Raw genomic sequence first — 15,025 nt, 5'->3', positions numbered from 1 at the left:
AATCAATTTCTAAGTCCCCGTTGCCAGTAGTTGTCAATGTTGTAATCGTCAATTCCAGTCAGTGGTTTCCATGTTCATCACAAGGTGCATGTCTCAGCTAAGGTATGACAAAAAGCAGTGAAGTGCATAGGCAAGCAAATGAACAAGAAAGCTTTCGAGGCAAGTTTTGAAAAAAATAAGGGTACCTGGTGTTATATTTGGTACTTTCAGATTGAATAAAACTCAGAAATTTAGAATTAGGTTAATTAATTTATTGTTTTCTGTACTTTTAAGCATAATAAGAGAAATGAAATGCTAAGGACAAGGCACAGTTACCCTGGGAAAACCTCCTAAGAGGAAAAACCCAGCCAAAGGATCCTCAGATCTGATTTATGATTTAGAATACAACTAAACATTACACACTTATCTGGAGTTGCAGTCACTATGTGAAAGAGATGAAATACTCTTCAATCAGCTTGCAGTCCTCCTCATCTAATCACAGTTCATGAAAGAAGTCTTCTATGCTTTGGAGATGGATTGCTGCCTCTTGTGGAGTTCGCTGTCTACTGTTTGGGATCTGCTGCTGTTCGCTCTTCAATTTGGATCTTCTTCCTAGTTCGCTGTCTACTGTTTGGGATCTGCAACTGTTTGATCTAGTTCGCTCTCCAATTTGGATCTTCTTCCTTTCGGTCTGCTGCCTCTTGTGAAGTTCGCTGTCTACTGTTTTCTATTCCAAATGCCTTTGTATCAATTCGCTCTTTGCAGAATATAATGTCATCAGCTAAAAACTTGGTTTGATAATGAGAAGTATGCGCTGCATTTATAGGGGACATATAACTTCTCAACCATGTCGGCCTCCTTACCATTAAACAATTAAGTATTAGTTTCCTTTTAATTGATGGAGCCGACCCTATCAAGGAGGCGTGTGAGTTGAGTGAAGCGTGGAGGTTTCTTTAGTTGAGGGCTGAGAGGTATTGGGCCTGGCCCTATAAAGGGGGGGGGGCGGATTCCAATGTTGCCCAAGGCAATTGGAATCCGCCAGCCCTAATTGCAAACAACACCTGGGGATTATTTCAAGCTGAGGAAAGACATACAGGTGATCTGGGACATGTCAAAGGAAAATAAAGTCATGCTGGAAGGCCAAAATCACATGAAAATGACTCCAAACATCTTGGGTGCATTCCTTGGGATCCAATGTCATATTGCAAGGAAAAAACTCACTCAAGTCATAAGGTGCTTGCACTTTTCAATGGCAACGAAGAAATAGATCATTCAAGTAACTCAAGAAACACTTTTTCACTTTTTACTCAACATCAATTTGGGATGAAAAAGTGACTTTTTGATACTTGAGTGAAAAAGGGGGCCAACATTGACTTAAATGTCAAAGTGTCAAAGTGAAATTAGATCACAAAGTGATTCCAAGAAGCTTGGATGACCCTCTCATGACCTAATGTCAAAATGTCAACATACAAAAATGATGAAAGTGTATCAAACACTCTAGGGGAGCCTCAATTCACTTAAGTGACAAAATGTTGAAGTGAAAACATGAAAAAGTGCTCCCAAGTGCCGAAATGCACCCCTAGGAGGTTGATAACAAGTTGTCAATGAAAAATTAGAAGAAAAGGTTTATTAAAACCTCTAGAAGCACCTAAATTCACTTAAGTGTTATAAATGTTGAAGTGAGAACATGAAAAGTGCTCCCAAGTGTTCAAGTGCACCCCCTAGAATGTTGAATAACAAAAGCAAGAGAAAAACATGAGGGAAAATTGCATTTGGAGGCCTAAAATGTAATGCCCCACCCCTACTCTTCTGCATTGCATACTTCTTTATGTGGATTTGCAATTGTGCCTATGTACTATGCCACTTGCATTTTGGATGTAGATCATTTTGTGGTGTACGATCTTGCTCTGGACTCTTAATTGTTGTAGAAGAATAATATTGAGGATATTATTTAATGCAATCGATTAGATGAAATTATAATTGAGTTTAATTGATAATTAAATGTGAAAGGGATGATATTGTATCATTCAAGTAAATGAGAATGCATGCGATGTTAAAATCCCCTTGAATGATTTGAGTCAATTTGATTATATATATATATATATATATGAGCAGGTACACTTGGCGTGTAAATGTTTCAGTGACTACAGGTACAAGGCATCGACTCCACCTGGCTCCACAGGTCTAAGCGTGCCCATATCCCCGACAAAGGTTAACAAGAGATAGCACACTGGCCAAATACCTTGAGCCAAACCCGTTGTCCCTTGATTAGGACAATCCCCTTTGATTTTATTATTTTATTATTTTGAGCCCCGACTACCGCAATAGGTAGCTTTCGGAAAACCTAGTCATCATGTTTAGTCGGCCCGTAATGAATGTTTGTACATATTCAGACAATTGAGATATGTCGTCATTTATTGCATGCGCTAAAGGTAAGTTTATAAGATTTAAGTAGTTTAATATTTAAACATGCATTATGCTATATATGTGCTTGACTTAATGTGCATGTGCGATTTAAGTTTTGGGGGCCATTTTGGGAGTCTTGTATATATTTTGAACTTGGGTTTATTATTATTTTATTACTCACTCAAAAAGTGAGTTATATTTTGTATTGAAGGGCAATTTTTCATACTTAAACAATTTTGGAGGAAAAAACCTACATTTTTGGAGGAAAAAACCTCTCCATGCTTGAATGTTGAAATGGAGAATTTGAATTGGTTGTGGAGGGATTCGAATGGGGTTGGTTGCATTGCAGTAGGAATAGGGAGGTCGTCAAGTTGTCCAAAGGGTGTGCGAATTGGTTGGGTATGTTGGGTGATCTTTGCATTTTTCCAATTTGGGGCAAATGAGGTAGGGTTCTTCACATCTCCCTTGTTTTCTTCTTCTTGATCTCAAACTAGTTTGTAAATGAATTGTAATGGTCCAATAAGTGCTTTCAAACCTTGAATGTATTGATTTGGTTGTGTGTGCAAGATGTGTGACTCAATTTTGGAAAATGTGGGTTTCATATGGGGTTATATAGCTAAAATTCTATGTAAAGGGTATAATGGCTTTTCGAATGTGTTTGAATGATGTGAATTTGATGTGAATCATTGGGTCTTCCTCTATTTTGCTTGGGCGATTGATTTCTTGAGTTTCTGAATTGATTTGGTTTGATTTTGAGCCCTTGGAGGCCATTAGGGTAGCCCCGCGCATCTGACACCCAGAAATGTGCAATTGATTTGCAGTCATGCGCATCTGATACCCAAAAATGCGCAATTGATCTAGTGTTGAGCTTTTGAAGTAAAATGATGCACATTTGAAGCACAAAGATGCACTTTTGATTGTATGGCTTAGTAGGGCATTTAACTTGGGTATAATGACTTGTCGTCTGAACCTCGTTTCATAGGATCAAAATGGGGTACAGTCTACTTGATTTTATAAGCAATTGAGCATGCCTCATTCATGCGAGAGTAGTTTTGTTATAGAGATAATTGATGTTTTGAGATGTTGCAATTGATGTTGGCATGTTTGAATTGCATTTAAGTTGATATTGATGTTTGACTTGTGCTTTCCCAGGTATAATGAATTGATAGCTCTTGATATGAGCAATTGAAACGAATGCTTGAGTGCTTAATGGAAATCTTTGAAATAGATGCCTTGTATCTTCTTTATGATTGTATTTCATTGTGGGATCAAGTGGATCCGCTCTCTTGGTAGTATGATCAATTGAGTATGTCTTGTATATGGTTGATATGGCATTGTGTAAAAAAGATATCTGATGTAATTGAGATTATGGCAAGTGAATCAAGACATTGTGTTTTATTTTGATACCCCATTCAATTGAATGGGATGAGCTTGGTCTAGGTATTAAAGTGGGTTTAGGGAGTGGCTCCCATTCATTTCCCCGACACATAAGTGGTACGCTTGGCAATCACATTTGGGAAGTTTTGTAATCAAGTGATAACATAATAATAAACTTGGGCTAAAACACTTAACAAGATAATTGGTGCCCCAAGCATGCCTTTGTCACTAGTATGAGACCAAGGATGTATCAGGAAGGCATGCCCGCTCATATAGGCACTAGATCTTGCCCAAAGTGGTATGCCCGCACATGTAGCGTTGGGACTTGCATAAGCGCCATTCTTGTTCGTATGAGAGAATGCTCGGTTCTATGTGGTGCATCCTCACAAGCACACATGATGACACTCCCTACACTAGCACTCTAGTATCTAGGGCCTAATTGTTTGAGTAGCACCCTATGGATTTACTATTGCTTGATCTTTTGGTTAACTCGTCGTGATATATGTCGTATGGCAAAGTTGGTGTTACTCTTGTGGGTGCCTCCTTGCCCTTACTGTTGCTAACTGAGGATGCTTCCTCGCTCTTTTGGTGGTTTACTTATTGTTCCTCAGGCACCCTCTCTTATTTGATTGTTGCTCTATGATGTAAGTGATGCATTGTTGGCATTTCCATCTTGTTGTGGCTTTATGACTCTTGTTGGGTTGATATGTTCATGTTGAGTATGCTCCATGTTGCGCTCTTGTGTAGAGCCCATTACTCCCCCTTGTATGCTTGCATGATTGTTTGGGTTGTGTGACTATCTCCACAAGGATGGTGGGGTGGACCTGAGGGTATCACATGGTTAGGTGGCGTTGCCAACCACCATTGGGGATCAGATGACTTGGTTCATGACTGGCTAGATGGATTCTACCTCCTTCCTCAACACTAGATTCTTCTCATTCTCTCTCTTTCTTGTAAGATGTAATCATTTGAATATTGAAACATGTCTTGTCTCATTGATCATGTATGTATTGAGCACTCCAATTGGAGATGGATGTAATAATTGTTATCGGATATGGATTGATATTGCTTTGCGTGCACCGGTGTTGGAATCAAGCACGAAGTCCAATCTCTTATGCTTCTCTATTCTTGGTGTATCATATGTTATCATCGGAACATTTCAATTGGTGTTTTAAAATGAGCGTAGATGTGATCGGTTTAGTGTTGGAGGTTGATTTAGTCATCTCCTAGCCCGTCATGAGTAATTGGCCTAGTTTTTGGATGTGTTGCGAAGGTAGCGACGTCAAGGAACCCTTAGAGGTGACTCGAATTAACTCGGTTGGAGCTTTGAGAGTTTAGACTTCCACACGTGTATAGTTGGTTAACAATTAGTTGACTTTATCTTGTACATGTTATGCATGATAAAATATTTCCATTCATTCCTTGTATACTTTTCTCTTATCCTCTAGGGTTATGTTGTGAAACCCCTACTTTTTTTTTTGCTTTCTAGAGTAGTTGTCTTAGATCAGTTGCCTAGCTTAGCAGTAGTTTTGGAACTTTTAACCTCTTGAGAGAGGATGCTATGCAGTTTCCAAGTCGTGTCCAGGCATGAATTCCGTGATGAAGGATCAAGATAATTGATAATCCTCAAGCAAATCTGTATTTCAATGGATAATGATAACTGATAGGTAAGGGATAAAAGAGTGAAATTTGCAATATCAATGGCTTTCCTTGGATTTCCGAAAGGAAATTCAAGTATAAAATCTTCACGAGAGGGAGTCCTCCCTTCCTTTCTTCCACTTTACCTTCGTCCTCGATCACCTTCCATCCTTCTGTCCATCTTCATCCCACATCCTTCACTCCTTCCTTGACCCTCACCCATCCTTCCCCATGGCATCCCTTCCAACCTCCATCCTTACATCTTGCATCTCTCATTACCTTCATCCTTGCCATCCCTTATGCCTTCACCACATTCTTCATATCTATCCATCTCCTTCCATCCTTCCATCCATCCCATATCCTCCATTTCATATCCATGTCCTTACACCTTCCCTAATCATGGCACATCCTAAACTCCAACCTCCCTTACTTCCCTCTCCACGCAACATGTCCTTCACCCACATCCATCATCTATCTCCCACCACAGCATGTCTACACCACTGACAGCCCTCACTTCCTCTCCCTCACGGCACATACTCCTCTCACCTTCCGAACCATCCCTCCACTGCGGCATATACTCCCTTGACCATCCTTGACCACTTCTCCCACTATGGCATACTATGCTTAAGCCTAAGGCACTTAGCGGGTGTAGGAGTTAGCGCCAACAAGGATATAGAGTGCCCCACTCATAACAAGAGGTATTTCATTTAAAAAATATAAGACCGTCGACACCTTGACCTTTAGAATCCACATTAAAGGAGAAAGACACAAGTCATCAGTGCCAGCCAATTTGAGGGGCCCACTTGATATAAAAGTTTTAATTCAAAATTTGAAGGCAAACATAGAGAAACGAAATTCAAGTTACGTAAAGGCATGAAATGGAAAGAATAAGTCAGCCTTTGACTTAGAATTATCAAATGAAAATAAAAAACAAAAAGAAAACAAGTCGGCTTTGAAATAGAAAGACACCCCCCTCTTTTCAAAAATTTATTGATCATTTCATATGATCAATAATTATCTGTGCAGCGAATTTGTTTCCTAGAGGCAGCAATTTGGTTTCCACATCAGCGATTTTTCATTTTAAACAAGTGATCTCATTCATCACTAAGGAGCAGCGTTGTTCTTTGAAACAGACACAATCTTCAATCAGGCAGCGATAACCTTCAGATAGCAGCGAATTGTATCTACCCCAATAAAGCAAAATAAGAGCAGTGTTCACAGCGATTTGTGGGTGCAGGTTTTGTAGGCAATTTTATTAAGTTATGAAGCAAATTAAAGGTTGATTCAACATGGAGGTGTGACAAATTCATCAGCGGATTGAGTTTTAGAGCCTGATTCATCAACAGTAGATATGATTCAAGACATTTTCCAGATTTGAAAATCTTCTTAGACTTGAATGGATTTTGAATCATGATTTATGGTCTATTAAGAGGATGACAGACTAAGTATTACTTTATTACTATATTTGCCTGATCCTTGATTCATTGTGTCTCTACAAGGATGGAAGGTTAGGAAAGATGAGCATTCAAAGAAGCCCGGGGGATCAATCACATGAAGAAGTTCAAGTTGCACATCTAAGACATGAAAGACGGATATCATAACAAAAAAGAAGATTGCGTTCAAGTTCAAGATAGGCAACTATACAAGTAAAGGAAAGCATTCACACATCAAAATGAAATACAAGAAGGTCATCAAAGAAGGTTAAGGAAGGAAATACTTCAAGATTCAAAGGTTGAGATTAGGAATGCATCACAAGGAGAAAATTTTCCAAGTTAGAGTAAAGAAGAGCAAGCGTGATCGAGGAATAGAAATAGTTTCAGATGAGCAAGCTGAGATGGCATCCTCTCATCATCAACCAATCAGGTTACTTCCACATCAGCATGTCCAAATGCAATACACCTGACTCATCATAAGGAGGCACAAACTTTGAGATACCTACCCCCATTTTCTATTGGTTCACATTCAATATTGAACCTAAATGTAATTTTCTCATTGGTCAGAGGGAGTTGTTTTAACAAACCCTAATTAGGGTTTTCATCTTGTAATCTTGGACATTGATCTAAAATTGATCGAAGCCATTCATTTGTAAAAGGAGCACTATAAAAGGCTTCTCTCTCTCATTTGTAAAGGTTAATAGCAGGTTAATGTTAGAAAAGTAGAAGAATAGATAGATTAGAAGTTAGAAGTTAGAAGTTAGAATAGAGTCGGAGAAGAAGAATTTGTTGCTAAGACTTGTAAATGGATATACTCTTTTCATTGAAGATATGGTGAAATGTGTTATTTCAACAAGCTACATGGTTTCTACTTCTCATTTGCTTTCATGTTGATTAGATGAATGAAAGGAATTATGAATGATTAATGATGAAATTCATTTATCCATACTACTAGCGATTTGCTGATTGTAAGTTTGCCTTGTGTGATCAACTGGAATTCTTAAAAATGCTTAACTTCAATTGCTATTAAGACTTTGATATGCATTGCTTTGATGGTATCTTTGTTGTTGATAGTGATTTGAACATCGCATGCCTACCTTAGGAGATTGCACTAGCTTTGTGGAGTTGTTCGTTGATGGCGAAGTGAAGCTTAGTTGAATTTCACCTAATAGTTCATTGTCTCTTGCATTCTTAGGAGTAGTGTAGTCTTCTTAAACCCTATCCCTTATACTCTTTATTTTCCAAGCAAGTAGTTAGAATCTAAGTTCCAGCAACATCCAAAACATTCAAGTATTCAAGTATTCAACGTAAGTCCCCTTGGATTACCAGCAATCACATCAACCAATTGAGCTATCCACACATCAAGACCTGACTAAATAAAGAAACAAGAGAGGATAGAATACTTTTGGTATTTTATTCTATGTTTTAAGTGTCCAAAAAACACATCAACGGGTTTCTTGGCGGAGCGTTACACAAAAGCAGGTTGGAGAGAGAAAGGCACTCAAGTGACAAAGTGAACATCAAATTATAACAAAAAGTGCAAAGACTATTCAAAAGCATGCTCTTTACATGGCAAAGTTCAAGTCTGCAAAAGAAAACCATGGGAGCAAGTTTCTCAGCATCTTATTGACTGGAAAATTCTTTAAGCTCTATCACAGTTGACCAAGGATCAGCACTTATCTTCACCATGGACAAGATACAAGTATAGAACACTAAATTGCACAAGTTTTCGAGGAAGAAATCAAACTCAGCCACCAAGATTGGTCATCAGGTTTCACAGCTTCTTTAGAGGATCCACCATGGTCAGAATAGAAGAGCTTGATTAGAATCATTGCCCAGAGCCAAGTGTCAAACTGGTTCTTTGTAGCCCATGCTATTTTTAGCCATCACTATTTTTTTTAACAAAAGCAAGCATATCAACAATTATTTATAGATCAGCTATTTTTATACGACCTTTTAAGATCTATTTCAGTTAATAGTTATCCTTATCAGAAATCTATTAAAAGATTTCCTGATTTAGGTACTGGAATTGTGGACCAAATTGCATTGTACATTGCTCTGTGCACAAGCAAAATATTCAGTGTAGAAGTTTTGGTTAGCTTTTCTTTATTTTTTCATGCAAAACTTTATAAACACTTATTTATAAGTGCCTTTGGCATCCAATGCTAATTTTGACACCTATTTTCCAATAAGAATACAATGCAAGCTTCTATATGATCTTGTGAATGTGTTGTGGAAGCAAACTGAATTACTTTCATTAAAATCTGCTGGTTTTATATTGTAAATTTCATCAAAGGAGTAAATGCAGCTTTATATGTGATTTCCTCCTTTTAATTTGCCTAACATTGTGTGTAATATCCAATATTATGTTTTGCATTTTATTCACGTTTTCTAGCCTCTACTTTTAACTAGTGAGTGTGAGCAATTATTAGCTATTGCAAGTGTTTACTTTCAAGAAAAGATATAAAAATCTCTCACCTTGCGTAGAAGTGCTGATAAGGTTGGAGCACTTACCCAAGAACAAAAGGACAAGCAATTTTTTTAGTTTGTTTGCATTGCATGCTCAAAACCCCAAAATTTAACTTCTACATATTGGAATACGCTAGAGGTAATTTCCTTATGTTCTAGGGTTTTGTTACAAGGGAGCTTCCCCTTCTAATTCAAAGAAAAGCTTATTAAATGCTGTCCCATTTTGTGATGTACCAAAAGGTGCAAATTAAAACACCAACACTCATCAAGTTTCTGTCTTGGTTATTGGAAATTAGGAAATGCAATTGGCATTTAAAATGCCAAAATTAAAAATTATGAATTCGAAATTTCTAGGGAAATGCAAGTGGAGGTTAAAATGCCAAAATTAGAAATCTTTGACAATAGCTTAGGAACAGGAAGTGGAGTCCATCAAAATACTGGTAGCAGATTTTGTTTCTTAAGTTTGTGTCTTCTTAGATTTGTTTTGAAAATATCACATTACCACAAAGGCTAGTGATTTGTTTGACAAATTGCTCATTATGGGTGAGGCATAATGGACTGAAAAGAGAGAAAATACGCTAGGAATGCTGCTGTCATGATGCTCCTAATGATTGGTTTTGGCAGGTCTTGAGATTACCAAACCTTCTAGTTTTGCAAACTAGTAAGAGATGATAATGATAGTCAATATGTGAATTACCAAGCTTATTTTTCTGGGCATTCATTGGTGCCAACATGTGTGTTCACATTCTCAATCCGTTGTTTTTCATCCTTATCCTATTAACCTAACAAAAAGAAAATTGTATTGATCGGGGATTGGATCAAAGGTAGGTTCACGTTCTAGCAGCTCTGGTGATATTTGTAATAATATTGGCTATTAATTATTACTAAAGATCTAACTCATGTGGGTCAACTTCTCTAAAGGATTGGATTTCAATCTTCTAATGATCTTAACTTGCCTTTGGCCTAACACTGTAACAAGATTTTATTTTATCCAAAAATTGTCAGTATTAATACTTTTGAATTTCTTATAATATTAAACGTGAATAATAAATAGAGCACATTACAATTGAATCTATTGATTGGTTTCAAGAAAAGAGGGCCAATAGAAATTAGATACAGAGTGGCAAGAGAGAAGTAATTTTATAAACCTCTCCAATACATCAGATTTTTATAAACCTGCTAAGCAAACACAGACGATGTTGCTGATGCCAAAATTCACTCCAACCATATTAAAAAAATTGAACTAGCCTGCATAAGCCTTTATATAAGAATCAAAAACATATGATCAAACACAGCAAAAGGATAATAAAGTGCCTACGGGTAATAACGAAGCTTGCCCTTTTTAGTGTCCTGCTTGATTGGTGTGTATGGCTCATCAGTTGCCACTTCCATCTTTGCACTTGACTCTTTTGGTATTTCAGCTATAAAGTTGAATAATCCATCCCCTAATTGCAATGGAATATCATGCCAAGGCGATATCTGTAAATTGCGAAGTGCAACAACAGTATAAGATATATGTATGAAAAAGAAAGATAGTGAAAACACATGTACGATGCATTAAATTGTCATGACAGATATGAAAATCAATATTCACAAAGAGAACAAGATGTGTAAATAAAAACATGCTATACAGTTAGGAGATAGTGAACTACAAGGAACTCAGTTTCAAGGGGGGTGTAAGGAGAAAAATTAAAACTTCCAGCTTCTCATGAAGAAGAAAAAGAAAGCAATTTTCTCAGCAATCAATGTAAGGAAACTTCTACAGGGACAAGACATCAAAAGTATGCCCCTGGTAGCAAGGTTTTATGAACTCAACTAGCAATGAGAGAGACTAGAAGGACAAGAATATCAAGAAATATCTGTTTTGTAATTGGTTTAATCCATGCATTTGAACTTCTATCCTCCAGCATTTTGTTGTTATAATATCATCTAGATTTTTGTTCCATACCACTATGTGCAACACTGCAGAGTTCTTGTTTAACTTTAGGCTTTAAGGACAAATGTGTGTCAAGTAATTAAGTTTCCATGATAACATTTTGCTATAATTTCTCTGATTATTTAATTGCATGCTGTGTGCTGCTGTCTTCAGATTTGAACACTAATGATAGAACAGGAGATGTGGTATACAGGTAACCCAGAATTATTTCGAAATAGTGTATAGGAATTACAACCAGGGTCTCCAGATAAGTATCTGCCAAATGGTCTTCCTCACTCACTGGAGGATCAAACTCAACTTTGATGGCGCATCAAAAGATTAGCCTGGACAAACTGGTGGCAGTGAAGTAGACAGAGCTCATGCAGTTTGGCCTCACTGACTTGCTGTGAAGATTATGATTAGAGCAGCAACAAGTTAGCTTAAGGATGGACCTTGATGCCCAACCTTAAGATTGTCCAGGATTGTCAATTAACAAGAATAATAATCAAAGCAGTAAAGAAACGAGACTTCTCTAATTGGAAACTCAGAAGTCAACTCTTGGGCATTGTCAAAAGTCTAATGAGATTACCAAATTCTAAGCTTGTTCAGGTTAGGAGAAACAGCAACTGATCGACTGACAGTAAGGAAAAAAGAATCAATTAAATTTATAAACTAAAATGAAGAGGACAATATTCTTCTTAGAATTCTTATTTGCGTAAAAGGGGCTATGGACTCCCTTAACCCTATCGCTAATGAACACACTTGATTTATTTAAAATATCTAATTGATCTTAATGGGTTTTAATTCCACCGTCATAATCACATAAAATCATTTTTATAGAAGGGATAGCCAATGGCTGCCACCTCAAGCCCTTCCCATATGAGTATGATTGTGACACTTTTAACTTTTTAAGCCTCCCATCCCACTCTAATCTTTCGCTTTTACCCAGGTCCTCGTCACAGCTCTGAGGCAGGTGGATGCAGACTTTTTTCTGCAGATTTTTTTCTGCCAAGGTCCTTGTCTCAACTTTTCCCTGTGGTTTATTTGCTCTTGACAGAGTTTTCAGTTGAATCCAGGAAGGGGGTTTTGACAATTAATAATATTTTCTATTCTTAGCTGTTAAGGTATGTTCTTACTCTGTTTCCTAAGTTATAGTACTGTGCTTAAGTTAATAACCATATGGACCACTGATAGATCGATATTTTACCCTTCTAGAAGTCTCCTACCTTTTAACTTCTCAATTTCTTAAATTACCCTCCTTTTCCTACAATCCCCTACAAAAATCCTGCGATTTGCTTTTGTTTTTGTCTGTTTTCTCTTTCAATGGCAAACCCCATCGAGAAGGATAAACCCTCTTAGCATGAGAAAGGAGAATTCTCTAGTTCTAGGAAGGATGGCGGCAATGCAAAAACAAGTACAGTGAAAAAATGGAAGAGGTAATTTAGATGTAGGCCAAACACCATCTTCCATGGTTTATAGCCTCTTTCAAATAATTTTCAATTAAATTTAGGAAGTGAGCTCTGAAACGTTAAAAAAAATTCAATTCTTGGTTATAGAAATCTGTTCGTACTCTTTTTACCGAGACGTGATATTGGTGCTTAAATAAACCAAATGTTGCGATTCTACCCTGCTAGAAGTCTCCTACCTTTGACCTTGTCGATTTCTAAAATGGCTCCTTTTTCTCCCGCAAACTCCTTCACAAATCCAGCAATTCGGTTTTGTTTTTGTCTATTCTTTCTTTTATTGGCAATCCCGGTGGAGAAGGATAAACCCTACTAGCATGAAAAAGGTGAATGCTTTGGTTCCTGGAAGGGCGTCAGAATTGCAAAAAGCAAAGACAGTGAAAATATCAAAGAGGTGCGCTTCAGAAAGCATATTATAGCCTGGTCGAACATGTTAAACTATGAAAACTTGCTGAGGAATGTAAGAAAATCAGACTGCGAAAGGCTTTACTAGACTCAGTTTAGAGGATGTTATGGATACTCGGAAAAGAGTCCTGAAGGAAGGCATTGAAGATCCTGAGTTCCTGAAATGAATTTCCACAAACTGATTCAGGTCCTAGCTTTCCTGGAGGTTGGGAACTTCTGTGTCTATGGGGGCTGTAATTCGGGCCAGGTGGGACCCAGGCCAATCATATTCCTGCTTGAATGTGATTAAAGCAGCCTATATTTTTCTTGTGTAGACTGCTGATAAACGCCAGCAACACATTGGCTATCCATGAGAACACAAAGCAGAAAAAAGTTGATAAATTTATACAGCTTAACAGGATTTGAAAGCTGACAAAAGCGATTGCAATGCCCATGATTGGCCAAGAAAAGAAGATCGATGTTATATGTGTGCTAGAAAACATACACATACAGAATAGGATGACCATTGTTTGGCTGAGCTGCCGAAGGACTTACAACCAGAAAGGGAGGCTTTTTTGTATAATTCAAAGGCTAATGAAAAACAAATGTTACCTTCTTCCCGGATTTGTCATGGAAAAAGACTCTGTACTGGAGCGTTTCCGGAGCACCCTCGTCCTTGATCTCGACCTCTGGTCTGTAGAGAGCGGTGCAGGTGAAAGCCCTTGGAGTGGAAGAGGAAAGCCATCTCTGCTGCTTAAATGCATGATGTCTCAAAGGCCGGATTCGCAGCGCAGCAAAGCCACCTGCTCCTGCTCCTGCTCCTCCTCCTCCCACTACAGAGTTGTATGGCAATGAACAAATTGGAGACAGAACAGCACTCACTGCTGCAGCTCTCAGGATCGCCATTGATCTAATTAACTTGTTCACCAAAAGGCTACTCTCCCCACTTCAGTAAACCTGACTCCGCTTCCCTCCCAACAGTGGGGAGACGACGATGCCTGGATGGTTAGTTGTACCTGGATTAAATTTTGGACTGTCTTGGTATGGTAATATTCTGCAATCGAAAGAAAACGCTTATTACTACCACTTACCGAGGACAAAGAATTTTTTTAAAAATGATAAAACTCGTCCCAATAACAGTAGAACTCTTGCATGGTGTTTCTTCTAGATTTATTCTATTATATTTCTTTTTTATAAATATGGTAAATTTTTTTTTTTTTTTTTTTTTTCTCCAAGATGTTAAAATGTATTTTTCGTGTTAGAGATGTTAATAATTATTTTTAATTTCTTAGGCTTAAAAGTTGTTCATTGTTTATCGTGGAGAGTTGGTAGTGTATGTACGTATATTTGTGTGTGAATGAATGATTTTAATGGCATTTGCGAGACCATGTAATCTAAGAGATCAAGAATCACAATATTAAATTATCTTCAAATTCTTTTCAATGTTGAATCTTCTATAATAAATATTGACCAACGAGCTAGTTGTCTTGTGTTTTTTTGCTTCTTGAAATAACTCATGAAGTTTTTCCAATTTTTAGTTGGGTATGAATATCCTTATAAGCTACACACTTTATGATAAAGTTTTGTTATGTTTCCACGACCCCTTTATTAGTAGAAGATGCAAGTCTTCTCTTCCCAATTTTTTTTGCCACGTATTTTTTTTATTTCCTTGTTGGTGTTAGGGTACTATTGTAGATTGGCGTCCCACTTACTCAATCACTCATTATTCTATTTCATCTGTGTCTTCTTCTTACGGCCTAATTCTTCATCCACATTGATGACTATCCATGTTTTCAACCTTCTTTAGATAGTTTAACAACTAAATTATCTTTGTTGCTTCGAGTGGTAAAGTTCTTGCTTTAACCAAAAGAATCTAATAAGGGACTGCGGTTTCCACTTTGAGATTGCTTGTGATTATGTGCTTTTGGATTCTTTCTAACTATCTGTATATGTGATTTAAC

At 37.5% G+C, this 15,025-nt stretch overlaps 1 protein-coding gene across 1 annotated transcript in view; it reads right to left on the bottom strand.

Annotated features, from left to right (window-relative positions):
* The window catches only part of LOC131077714 (soluble inorganic pyrophosphatase 6, chloroplastic), a 134,449-nt gene extending 120,237 nt beyond the window's left edge, over positions 1-14,212 (bottom strand). The window contains exons 1-2 of the mRNA XM_058015251.2: positions 13,677-14,212; positions 10,621-10,781 (exon numbers count right to left, since the gene is read on the bottom strand). Of these exons, the coding sequence (XP_057871234.1) occupies positions 10,621-10,781; positions 13,677-13,970 (455 nt within the window). The 5' untranslated portion in view covers positions 13,971-14,212. The remainder of the gene's footprint in view (positions 1-10,620; positions 10,782-13,676) is intronic.
* Between the last annotated feature and the right edge of the window lie 813 nt (positions 14,213-15,025).

The sequence above is a fragment of the Cryptomeria japonica genome, chromosome 5, assembly GCF_030272615.1.
Source record: "Cryptomeria japonica chromosome 5, Sugi_1.0, whole genome shotgun sequence".
Taxonomy (NCBI): domain Eukaryota; kingdom Viridiplantae; phylum Streptophyta; class Pinopsida; order Cupressales; family Cupressaceae; genus Cryptomeria; species Cryptomeria japonica.
Note: the sequence above shows the minus strand (reverse complement) of the source record. Positions and strands in the feature narration are given on the sequence as shown.